Raw genomic sequence first — 13199 nt, 5'->3', positions numbered from 1 at the left:
GCTCAGACTTCAATGAATTACTGTACATTTCATAATATTTGCCTAATAGGAATTACTACCTAAAGGGGGCATTTAATTTGCCGCGGGTATGTCCCCATTAAGATGCCTGTGCTGTTTTGTTTACCTCTCTATCTCATATTTATATCTGAACAGGATAATCTGCATCACATTGTCTAAGGTCAGTTCTGTAACTATTGATCATTTCCTTGGTTATGGTGGGCACATGTAATCCTGTCCGATAATTAATACAGCAATATTTTGTGTTTATGTTAGCGTGCATTTAAAACCAAAGTCCTTGATTTTCATTCTTTTTTTATCCAAAGCTGGTCCAACCTATGAACGGGACAAACACACATAAGGTCAACTGCAACTCCGTCGCTTGTAAATAACTCAGACTCGGAGTTAAACAGTATTCGCGCGCGAGTAATTGCGCTACAGTCGGGATATAGGCACTGGATACACGACCCTTCAGCTATTGTCATCATATTTAAAATCACTTTCAACTGACTCACTGGGAAGGGAATGGTTTATTCCAGTCACACTTTCTAAATCGTTGTGAGCGTGTGTTTATATGTGCAGATATATATACCATAGTCCAGAAACGTGTGTCTTACTGGGTGCAAATAACTGAGGCGCGTAATCAATTTCAAAAACTCAATTCTTGATATGTATTATATATTTGAGGAATTCATAGATATTTTTGATTTTATTACAACGAGAAGTAGTTTGTTTTATTTTAGGTCCCGATTTGTCAATCGGTAGAACCATCATTTAATGAAACGATTCAACATGGTAATACAACTTCACGAACTGATGCCATATTTGAAAACTAATTAATTTAAGGAAATTAATTTATTACATTTGCAAAAAAAAATCTTATTAAAAGTACTGGCAACATCCAGCGATTTAAAGTACTCAGTTAGATACAATTGAATAGTTTCTATGTTGGACTGTAGCCATCTGCACATGTAAGAAAACGCTCACAAAAATTCAGAAAGTGTCACTGGAATAAACTATTCCCTTCCCAGTGAGTCAATTGAAAGTGATTTTAAATCTCATGACAATGGCGCTGTTATCGGCAGCTGGTTAAGTTGCGCTGTGTGCATCTTAAGTCAGCGGTGGAGCTTTCCTTTTACGCACTGAGCAAAATTACAAAACACTCATTTAAAAAGTTTTTTGTTTCTTGTTTTGTCAGACTTTGATAGTGTGTCTCAAGGGGTTGCCTGACAAATGGGGAAATGTTGATCTCCGGCTCTCTTTATAATCACGTGTTAATAGTTCACTGGCAACATTTAAAAAAAAGCCTTGGAGTGGGGCGCACACGTGGGTGATGTTCAGACCAACCATCGCCGGAGACCCTTTTGTTTAGCCTCCAAACATAAGCACCTTCTGACTCCCTCCCTGCCGCAGTGTACGCTGAACACAGCATCCAGCAAAGCCAGATAGCCAAGAAGAATACACAAAATGTCTCGATCGTTTTACGTCGATTCCTTAATCATCAAAGACTCTTCAGTGAGACCTACTCCTGTCTTGAACGATCACGGACAAGACTTTCTGATTCCCATTAGCGTCCATTCTCCAACTATGATGTCGGTTTCAGGTCCCGTCTGTCCGTCCAGAAAGACGGGCACTTTCTGTGTCTGTCCCCTCTGTGTCACGTCCCATATCCACTCATCCCGGAGTGGGATCCCACTGCTGAAAAGCCAGTTCCCAAACGGAGAACCCCAGTACTGTCAACGAATCAACCAACAGTCAAACCCCGGGCTTGTGCATCCACCTGTTTGCACACCCACTTACAGCGTAACAGACCCTCGGAGATACCACTGCCTTACCGTGGGTATGTACATCTATTTAAAACACAACCTGACTTGGAAGTGTCAACTACCTGAGGACGGGTTGCGAGTTTAGCCAGATATGTGGTTTACTGCTAAACGCTCTTTGCTATTTTAATTGCAAATGTAACGCTTAGTATAGTATCACCACACTTAATATTTGGAAGACGTGATATTGTTTTGAAGAGGGGATTCTGCTCTCACCTCTGGTACAATTGTTAGAAAGAGATGAGCGGTTAGTAAACGATCCCGCGCTTCAGGGTTTATATGATTAAAATATAACGATACAAACAAATTGAAAACTTAGGTATGAGTTTAACAAAAAATGGATCAATACAGAGCACTTTAATTCCAGCGCAGTAGTTATTTACAAACAACCAGTTTCATAATTTATATGTATTTTCAGGAGGCGGGAAAGAGATTATATTATATTGTTGGTGGGATGGTCCTATCTGTTTGAAATCTGCTTTTCCATATTTAATGTTGTAGTATCATTACGTGGTCACAGGTCCTGAAAATAACAGTCACTTACAGAACGGAAAACGGATGAGAACGGCCTTCACCAGTACGCAACTCTTGGAGCTCGAGAGGGAGTTCGCCTCCAACATGTACCTGTCCAGGCTCCGCAGGATTGAAATTGCAACCTACCTGAACCTATCCGAGAAGCAGGTGAAGATCTGGTTCCAGAATCGACGCGTCAAACACAAAAAGGAGGGCAAGGGGACCCCGCGGAATGCGCACAACGCCTGCAAGTGTAGTAGCCAAGGGCAGTGTCTGCGCTCCGAGGATGAGGAGTCCCTCTCTCCAATATCATCTGGCAAAGAGGATAAAGACATGTCACCTGCATAGTCACCACGGACAGAACGGCAACGTTTAAACGTTTACAGACATGTTCAATTCTATATCCCCTCGACGCACTTATTTGCTTAGCATTTAAAAGAAAGCCCTCGGTGTAGATTTGTGATTGCAGTCGGTTTATTCTCTGCCTGCTCACCATCCTGGTATGAATGGATTCATTGTAGAATTGTGTTAGGATGGAACACGCAGCAATTCCATTATCATCACTGTTTTCAATAAGTGCAAATACTTTGGTTAAAATATAGAAGTATAAGCTGCCGTTTGAGGCTAACATAATTTTGTATAAATTGTTCAGGGTTTTTTTCTCCCTACAGGTGACGCAATGTTCGTGCACTGTCTTTTTAAAATTCTCGAGTGTTCTATATAAATAATGTATTTTTAAACTGCGTTGACTTCTGTAAAAAAAAGTAGACACCTATGTAAATGCACCGGACCCTTAAAACAATTGCAGGTTGAATGAGAATAATGTAAATAGCTAGCTGGTTGGTACATTACTGTAAAATGTCACGGTTAAAGTTCACTTGTTGTGAATAGTTTTATATGACATTTATATTTATATTTATTTAAAATAAAAATTTTGGATCTTTGGAGAAAGATTTTTTTTTAAGCTACAGATGTGACTTGGCATAGATAAAGATTCATCGAAAGAAGTTAAACACTGGCCAGAAGTACGAAGACATTTTTCATGATTTATCTCTTTCTTAGTCCATTTATATTGTATCTCAATCACCACGGAAGCAATGATTTCTGGAAATACAATTAATAGAACGCCGCAATACGTCCTGGAAACGCACCCATTTAACAAAACTGTAATGTGAACAAAAAAAAACGAACGTTAAAAGATTAAGAAAAGTACTTGGTTAAGTAAAATAATCTCTCCTCATTAATACACATTTTGATGGGCTTTCCCAGAGAAAGGAAGAGTATGTGAGTGTGTGTGTGTGAGTGTGTGTGATGTGAGATTGTGTGTGCGTGTGTGTGTGTGAGAGTGTGCATTTAGAGTTAGGATTAGAGTGTGTGTGTGTGACTGTGTGTGTGTGCGAGAGTGAGCGTGTGTGAAAGGGAGCGAGTGTGTGTCTGTGAGAATGTGAGTATGTGCGATGTGTGTATGAGTGTGTGTAAGTGTGTATGTGTATGAGAGTGTTTATGATCTTGTATGTGTTCGAGTGTGCGTGCGAGTGTGTGTGTGTGAGATTGTGTGTGCGTGCGTGAGAGTGTGTGTGTGTGAGCGTGCGTGTGAGTGAGTGTGTGTGTGCGCCGAGGGTCACATGAATCTTCCAACCGGAAAATAACGTGGTGCCTGTTTAAAAGTTAAGGTGCCAATATATAAAATTAAAGTAATAGTAAAGAACAGATTGTTTAGTCGCATTCCATTATTTAAGTGAGAGTGTGGGTGAGAGTATGTGTGTGTGAGAGAGTGTGTGCGTGCGTGTGTGAGTGCGTGGTGTGTATGTGTGTGTGCCGAGGGTCACATGAACCTTCCAACCGGAAAATAACGTGGTGCCTGTTTAAAAGTTAAGATACCAGTATATGAAATTAAATTAATGGTAAAGAACAGATTGTTTAGTCTCATTCCATTATTTGAGTGAGAGTGTGGGTAAGAGCATATATAAATCGTGATCCTTTATTACATAATTCCATCAATGGATAGATAATAGATAGAAATCATCACACGGAAGAAAGTATTCGAGTGCAAAACTGCATGTGCACTGCAGATGTCTAACAGATAGCACATGCTATATGTAACCTCAAATATGTTGGTGGATATAGCGGAGACAGCGATATTATTTCTTTAACCGATATGTAAAATAAATAGATTTGTTGCTTTGACCCATCTCCCCCTCCCCCCCCCCCTCCGTAAAACAAAAATATCTGATTTATTGCTGGCCTTAATAAGTGATTGATGGAATGCCTCCAGCTCGTCTAAATGTCGAGAAGCCAGCTGACTTCGATCATCACTTGTAACTTCACACCTGTGACAACAAACATTTCCAAACATTTTATTCTTTCTGGGTGTTTTAAGTAGGTGGCACACGCACCACGAGCTCCACACGAGCTGTCGTAAGACAGAAATGGAGTAATGTTTCCAATGAAAATGAGCTAAGATATTGAAGGAGGTTTGTAATGACCCAAGAAATGTCTGCTTGTTTTCATAAGTGGGATGATAATATTTACCAGAGGTTAGCTGAAAATCCCAATGAATGTATTTTGTTCTACATTTTAAAATAACACCATAATTTTAATAAGTGACTTGTCAATTTGAATTGATTTCATACCTTCAAAAGGAACTCAATGATTCTTGGAAACATTAGCTGATCTGAAAGCAAGACGATCAAGAAACATAATACGTCATAATTTCAAGAAAGGATTAAAAAAAATCTTGATTACAGTGAAAAGCAATATTTACAAATAAATCAGAAGCATGTTGGACCTTTATTTTGAGTCGATTTCAAAACGATCACTTAAGCAAGCGGGGATAGGATGCTGGCGCTTTAAAACAAATCAAACTTCCATAAGGTCCACGGTATTGGTACAGCATGTATACGAGACGGTGGCATTTAAGTATGTAGAATCTCGGCTTATTGTTCAAGATAACCATCTTTAAACAGATATTGAAACGGCTGCTATAAAATGCACTTAGAATTTTGTCGTTTTTAGGAGCAGGCTCGGCAGTGTCAGACTCCCGTTTGAAATTTCGATTATAAATTTCAACTGAGAATAGGTTATCAGTTTCTTGAATTCTGCCAGCGCCCAAACAACAGGCAGTCCTTCGGGCACTCGGCAAAATTGTCAGGGCAATAAGAGAAGATAAATTGGAACTTTATTCATTGGGTAGTAGAGGGAAAATAGCCACAGATTAATGAACTATTGACAATTTCCATCTGTTGAAAGGCCGAAGTTGGCAATGCCCGGGACTGAGCGTGGGGAGCCCGGCTGGGCTAGCTGTGGCGAAGGGCGCATTGTGTGTCTTTTCTATGGAGGCGACAATGATGGATAGGAAAGCATTGAGGAACCCAGAGGAGTGATTCAGCAACTCGTAAACCAGTGTCACTGTTAGACATGGCCCGAGGTGCTTTTATGATGCCTTATTAGCCCTATCTATACAATATCGGTCAAAGATATATGACTTTCACGTCCTTTTAATTGACTTTAAACCAAATGCAGTTGGGTGCACAATTAGCATGTGTCTTTTCAGTAAAATGGGTGATGTTCATTGGTAAAAAGTAAAAGTAATTATTTTGAGTCATTCTATCCATAAATGTACTAAATATTCACATACAATGGAAACAATGAGAGTTACTGTTATGTTTGAAATAATGGGCACCTAAAATTGTCATTTTTCATTGTCTACGTGAATTCTTTCGAGCACACCCCTCTTTTTTCCAAAATAAGCGAATCTTTCTAGCACAGCTCGTTTAGAAAACAAGGGCAATGTTCAAATATCACGCCAAGTTTGATAAATTGGTGAAGCGTCATTTTGGAACATTTTTTTGACAAAAGGCGATGCATTGACCGAGCAGTTTTGAATTTTTAGTATTTTGCAATGTAACCTAGCAGCTTGGCTATTTCTTTAAAGTGCAAGTTGCGATGAGCCTAACCATTGGATATTAAAGTCATACAGTTCACAGCTTTGATCTTTTAGCGTTATTAAGTTTATGTTTTACATAGTTTAAAGCTAAACCGAGTCTACATTACGCAGTCGTCACACGTTTGGTGTAAAGAACATTAGTAACATGGACAACTTTATCCAAAAGGCGCCGTTTATTTTCAGTTTCAATGCACTAAAAGGTTTATATATTTGTCTCTCTTGGAACCTCTGCAAAAGCAGAGAAAAGGACGACGTTCGCCAAGGGAACGCTTTGACAGGTATTCTGCTGCCAAAGACTTGCATTGCATTGAGTGGGACCCCCGACGGATGCAAACCCAGAGCCTTTGAACGCGGAGCTGAAGGGCTCCAATGTCGGCTTAGTGAACGATTTAGTCACTGTTTCATTAAGCACTATTTGAACCTTACAACATGTGGTAATTTCTAGGGGCAAGTTAACCGCCGTGTAAAAGAAGGATTATGTGGTAGGGACACAAGAAAATTAGCGAACGGTTAATTTAACTCGTTTCTGGCAGAATTTTCGATACATTCCTAATTGACTGGGGAGGCAGGTGAAGTTGAAGCCCAGGCGCATTCAGACTCGCATTTAGGGTGGGAATAAATGGGTCCCATTTAACTCGCTGTTGACAATCTATCATTGCAGAAAGACACAGAATAACTATTAGTTTAATTTTTCATTAATTAAATTAGACCCTGTCTCGCAGGTGGAGAGATCAAAGACACTCCACCAACAAGTAAGTATAACCAAAAAAAGCAGAGCCCCTTTGCTGGTTTGCGGGCCAGGGTTTTCAGATTTCAGACCAGCTGCTGGGACTATACTGGTCTTTGTAGGCAGCAAATGTAAACCCCAGAGAATGAGGAAACCTGTCAAAACAAGGCACAGAGGAGAAATTCAGTGCTGATTAGCGTCAATCAACCAGCGCCTAGCAGCTAAGGCGGCAAATAATTAATAGCAATTATTTCTACCTTTTCTCTCCTTCCGTGGCTTGCAATATCGATTGTGGTAAGTTTTATAAAAGTTTGCGTGATACACCTGACAAGCGTGTTGGCTTTATTGGCTGCATTTTCCATTGTTATTGCCACTGTTTTTCTTTTCTCTTTTTGTCTAATAGAAACTGCGCCAGGAAGAAACAAAATTGATACTAATCCCGCAAAGCAGGCCATTGACTCCTTTGAATTTTACTTCTTCAAGCAAGAGATGGAAATAACAATAATGAAATTACTTAAGAGCAGCTTGAGCAAGCAGCGTCTCTTATAATCTGGCCAGCACACCGTTCAGTTCCCAGCACAAAGCGCAAAACGCACCGCGTCTATCCATCTCACCGCCCGCTTTTGACGGTTTTTGTTAAACAATATTCAGATTTTAAAAGTTTCTCAAACTTGTGTAGGATTGAAAAGGCAGCTTGTAATAAATCAGGCCCTTTGGTTAATAAGACCACGGGACACACAATAGACCCAGAACTTAGTACCTGTGTCTGGTAGACGAGGTGATATATGCAAATGACAGAATATTCGCAAGGAAAAATACTCGAATCCTCCAAATGGCTCTTTTGTGAGTTTCTTTAGAAATCTAGCAATTCTGCATGACAAAGAACAATTAATAAGCCGTCTTTTCACGAGCTAGCAGCTGGTACCCCGCCGGGAAAGTAGGGGAAAATCAGAGATGAATGCGCGCAAAAGTTTTATTTTGCGCACCGACAACTATTGTTTGGAACTGCGGCCACCTGAACAATGTTGATGAAAAAAGAACACTTGTGAAGGATCAGGAGCTTTTAATAAGCATAAAACATCTCGAATCACTTATGCAGGAGCTTTAGAAAGGCCTTTGGTTGGAGGTGCTGATGTTGGAGATGGCTGGACACGTGGCGGATCAGTGTCTTTTTGGAGACGGAATTACGCGGCAAGCGCCCGGCCAGCACACAGTGTGCTCCTGCTCTCTTTGTCACTCCTTTGAAACTAACTTTTTTTAAAGTGTCAAGCATGTTGAAGAATGTCATCTTTGTTCTATTAGCATGTGCCTCATATTGGTAATATAGCTAATTTTTTTTTAAAGTTACTTTTTGTGTCTGCGTATTTGTATTTGAAAGAAGCCGGGCCCGGCGTCCTAAGGGGGCCCAGCCAATGAAGCTGCTTAATGTGATTTATACTTCTTTTGTAAGAATTGAAGTTTTTTCCCCCTCTAACTTTAACGGCTGGTGCATGCACCGAGCAACCTAAGTACATTTCGGTTAATGTGTTAACAAATGACAGATAAAGAGTTTAATTTAATGCCTTTCATCTTCACATGGTTTTGAGAACTCCGCGTAAATTACTTTTGAGGGCTGTCGGGAAATTATAATGTTAATATGCAATTACTTTTCCACTTTGACCAATTTCTAAATGCTTTCGTACAATAAAATGTATTTTGACGAGTATCCTGAACAAAACAGTAACATTTAATCGGCAGATTATATTACCATTGCGTTAAACCAAAATATTATTGGGAGGATTACAGAAATGGTTGGGTAAAGTTTGGGGCTGTTGGTGCATCTAAAAGAAACCGGTGCGTAGGAATATAGTTGAATGAAATCCGAGTGATTCCAGTGCTGTATTGTTTCCGCAATCACATTATTTGTTAGAACATTTGAACTGCAAAGATGAAGGCTCAGGGTTACAGTGGAACTATCGCCTCTTCCAATCATTGAATAATGCTGTGTGGAATCATCTGTGGCGACAATTACAGCGAAGCGCATGGGTCTTTCTGTGGGATCCTTTTATTCTGAACATATAAATAGCGCATTTATCTGAATTTGTGGAAGTTATTAATAAATGACAGAAAAGCGTATATTTAGCCACTTAGCGGCACCATCGTCCTAAAAATAGGGGAGAGGGAGGATCCTATTTGGACTTATGAGTCTTGCTGATTAACCTTTTCTTATCAGATTTGCCTTTAAACAGAGATAAATTACATTCCAGAAAGATGACGAGACAGGCCAGATTGCATAATGGCGTCATATTTAGCACACCTTTTCATAACCTTTAAACGGCCTTCACTGCGTGTACATTCATTCTTCCCAACAGCCGCTGTGGGGACTGTCGCCGCCCCGAGAACAGCGCGACAGCGTACTCTGCATTGTGCGCTCTACTCACCACCCCTGGCTGCAATTGAAATATGTTTGGGAACAGTCCATGGTAATACATTTCTAAAATAAATCGCAGTGCGGTCTTCGTATACGGAATTTGATAAATTAAAGCCTTTGTTGCCGAAAGCCCAACTGTATCCACGAGATTTGCTAATTTCTGTTATATTTGAAGGCTGAGCCGTGACTCGGTGATGGGTGAATGAGGCAGAAAGTATCCCACTATTGGGATCTTATGGTCCAATTGTGACTCCAGTTTAAAAAGAAAGACTTGCATTTATATAGCGCCTTTCACGACCACCGGACCTCCCAAAGCGCTTTACAGCAAACGAAGTACTTTTTGAAGTGTAGTCACAGTTGTAATGTAGGAAAAGCGGCAGCCAATTTGCGCAAAGCAAGCTCCCACAAACAGCAATGTGATAATGACCAGATAATATGTTTTTGTTATGTTGATTGAGGGATAAATATTGACCAGGACACTGGGGATAACTCCCCTGCTCTTCTCCTGTGAAGCACCTTATAAATTTATATAGCGCCTTCCATTACCTCAGGATATCCCAAAGTACTGTTGAAGTGCACTCACTGTTGTAATGTAGGAAACGCAATTACGCACAGCAAGCTCCCACAAACAGCAATGTGTTAATGACCAGATAATCTGTAATAAAAACAAAAAATGTTAGAAATACTCAGCAGCTCAGGCAGCATCTGTAGAGAGAGAAACAGAGTTAACGTTTCAAGTTGATTACCTTTCATCAGAACAGATAATCTGTTTTTGGCATGTTGACTGAGGCATAAATATGGACCAGGTCACCGGTCTCCCCTGTTCTTCTTCAAAATAGTACCATGGGATCTTTTATGCCCATCTGAGAGACGGCACCACCGCCAGTGCAATATGTCAGCCAAGATTATTGTGCTCAAATCTATGGAGTGAAACTTGAACCCACAACTTTCGGACTCAGAGTCAAAAGTGCTACCCACTGAGCCATAGTTGACACCCAAGATGTTCAGCATTTAAATATAATTTCCTCCTTTATGTCTTCTACTCATAAATGAAGGTCAGTTAGAGTTGTTTTGCGTGTTGCAAGATGTTCTCTAGGGCAAAACCAATTGCCTAATGAGTCAGTTCAGCGATCTGACGGAGACTCCATTGGGGCAACAGGTGTGTGATCCCCTCCAGGAGATACTTTCAGATAACTTGAATAACTACAATATAGCTACAGTCCAGTGGGAAGTCATGGTTAAATTTAATTTTTCAGTTTCTTAATGCTAGCAGAGGCTTGACGATCATAACATTAATAATAACACAAACATTTAGTTGGTATTCGGCTCTGTTGACCCCAGGAGCTGGTAGTGTAACTAAGGTCTACCACCCTGCATTGCACTATATTCAGGTCATATTCTCAGATCAGTATCTGCAGCATAGTCACTCCATAAATAGTTGATAACATATACTTTATATCACTCATCTTTATGAAATACAGCGCTATGAAAACTATAGCCCACAGCCCCATTACCAGAATCAGCAAGATCTACACGGTAATTTAAGTCTGGAAATTAAGTTTATGAGATTACTATTCACATGTTTAATACATAGTTATGTTATTCTTCTGTAAAATAATGGACATGTTTAAGCCATTTATTTTTGCATGTCCATGCCTCCATTTAAAATAGCAAAGGAATATCAGAATGAAATAAATATTTGTATACTAATATTGCAAATAATAATCTCTAAAGGGGTGAAATTCAGTATCGCCCCATTTGGGGGCGGTAACAGCTGTGAGGCGGGAGTTCCTGCTCCAGGCGCGGAAGTCCTGCCCCGGAAGCTTACCGCCCCTGAGAGAAAGTGGAGCACAAAATATCGCGCTCCACTTACTGTCAGGGGCAGGAGCGGGTGCGGGGCACGAAGACATGCAAAGTTTGCAGTGCTGCACGGTGGGACGCGTAGTAATGGCGCGAAGACAGAACCCGCCCCTTCCATTAAAGTGGAGAGACAAGCTGCCGACTCTGTGGGTGGGAAATGGGGCCATCGCTGGGCCACCAGGTAGTAGAGTGCCATGGCAGCAGCCCAGTACATAAGCGGAGTGCAGGGTTGCAAGAATGCGGCATGGACCTCGTGATTATAAAATAGAAGGCCACAAGTAAGTTGGCCAATATTTTTCCTGCTGCACCTCCCCTTTAATTTTTGCCCCGTGAGCGGACTACAGCCCAGTATGCGCCCCATGAAGCTGTCACGGGCAATGCCTGCGGCAGCTTCACGGGGCGTTACCGAATTTTTGTTCCTGGGCAAAAATGGGTCGCTGTGCATGGGGATGACATCGTTATCGGTAGGAGCGGGGCGCTACCGGTTACTGCCGCCGCCAAACCCCAGCGGAATTTCGCGGGAGTAGGTAGTGGTGCTAGCCACAGGTGAAAAGGCATTTGCACCCCGTTAGCGTAACGGGAGGCACAAATGACTCGAATTATTCTCCCTAAGCCTTGATTTTCATTAAACTTAAAATTTACATCGAAAGTTTTCATCAACTCACGATGCGGTTGTAAAGTCTTTACAGAATACCAGAAATCCACACAAGGCACATTCTATGGACAAGGTCACTCTGTGACCTGCACCTTTATTCACAGGACCAAGAAGTGATGACCCTGCGTGGGACCTCCCTTTATATACCTGGATGACCAGGTGAGGAGTGTCTCCCACAAGTTCACCCCCTATGGTCAAGTTGTGCATTTCTCAAGTATATACAGTATTGCAGTGTTGTTACATGAAGATTACATACATGACATCACCTCCCCACCCGCCCCCCCCCCCCCCTCGTGGAGTGCCACAGTTGGGGCTCTGGCTGTTGAGCCTTGGCCTGCATGTCTGTCCCCTTGGAACTCAACATCCATGGGTATTCAACATTCAGGAAGGATAGAATAAAACGAAAAGGAGGTGGAGTAGCATTGCTGGTTGAAGAGGAGATTAATGCAACAGTTAGGAAGGATATTAGCTTGGATGATGTGGAATCTATATGGGTAGATCTGCAGAACACCAAAGGGCAAAAGGCGATAGTGGGAGTTGTGTACAGACCTCCAAACAGTAGTAGTGCTGTTGGGGAGGGCATCAAACAGGAAATTAGGGGTGCATGCAATAAAGGTGCAGAAGTTATCATGGGTGACTTTAATATGCATATAGATTGGGCTAACCAAACTGGAAGCAATACGATGGAAGAGGATTTCCTGGAGTGCATAAGGGATGGTTTTCTAGACCAATATGTCGAGGAACCAACTAGGGGGGAGGCCATCTTAGACTGGGTGTTGTGTAATGAGAGAGGATTAATTAACAATCTCGTTGTACGAGGCCCCTTGGGGAGGAGTGACCATAATATAGTGGAATTCTACATTAGGATGGAGAATGAAACTGTTAATTCAGAGACCATGGTCCAGAACTTAAAGAAGGGTAACTTTGAAGGTACGAGGCGTGAATTGGCGTGAATAGGATAGATTGGCGAATGATACTTAAGGAATTGACAGTGGATGGGCAATGGCAGACATTTAGAGACCGCATGGATGAACTACAACAATTGTACATCCCTGTCTGGCGTAAAAATAAAAAAGGGAAGGTGGCTCAACCGTGGCTATCAAGGGAAATCAGGGATAGTATTAAAGCCAAGGAAGTGGCATACAAATTGGCCAGAAATAGCAGGGTACCTGGGGACTGGGAGAAATTTAGAACTCAGCAGAGGAGGACAAAGGGTATGATTAGGGTATGGAAAATAGAGTACGAGAGAAAGCTTTCAGGGAACATTA

General features: G+C 41.3%; 1 protein-coding gene across 1 annotated transcript; it reads left to right on the top strand.

Annotated features, from left to right (window-relative positions):
* The first annotated feature begins 1464 nt into the window (after positions 1-1464).
* On the top strand, positions 1465-2681 carry gsx2 (GS homeobox 2). Its single transcript, XM_070862963.1, has 2 exons — positions 1465-1837; positions 2341-2681. The coding sequence occupies exons 1-2, from the start codon at positions 1465-1467 to the stop codon at positions 2679-2681; spliced, it is 714 nt and encodes a 237-aa protein (XP_070719064.1).
* Positions 2682-13199: the final 10518 nt, after the last annotated feature.

Source organism: Pristiophorus japonicus, chromosome 2, assembly GCF_044704955.1.
Source record: "Pristiophorus japonicus isolate sPriJap1 chromosome 2, sPriJap1.hap1, whole genome shotgun sequence".
Taxonomy (NCBI): Eukaryota; Metazoa; Chordata; class Chondrichthyes; family Pristiophoridae; genus Pristiophorus; species Pristiophorus japonicus.
Note: the sequence above shows the minus strand (reverse complement) of the source record. Positions and strands in the feature narration are given on the sequence as shown.

What these genes read in the sequence shown, in the direction of transcription:
- gsx2 (XM_070862963.1), top strand. Translation starts at nt 1,465, where the DNA reads ATGTCTCGATCGTTTTACGTCGATTCCTTAATCATCAAAGACTCTTCA. An exon ending in ATACCACTGCCTTACCGTGG is followed by an intron (nt 1,838 to 2,340) that starts GTATGTACATCT and finishes ACGTGGTCACAG; the next exon opens with GTCCTGAAAATAACAGTCAC.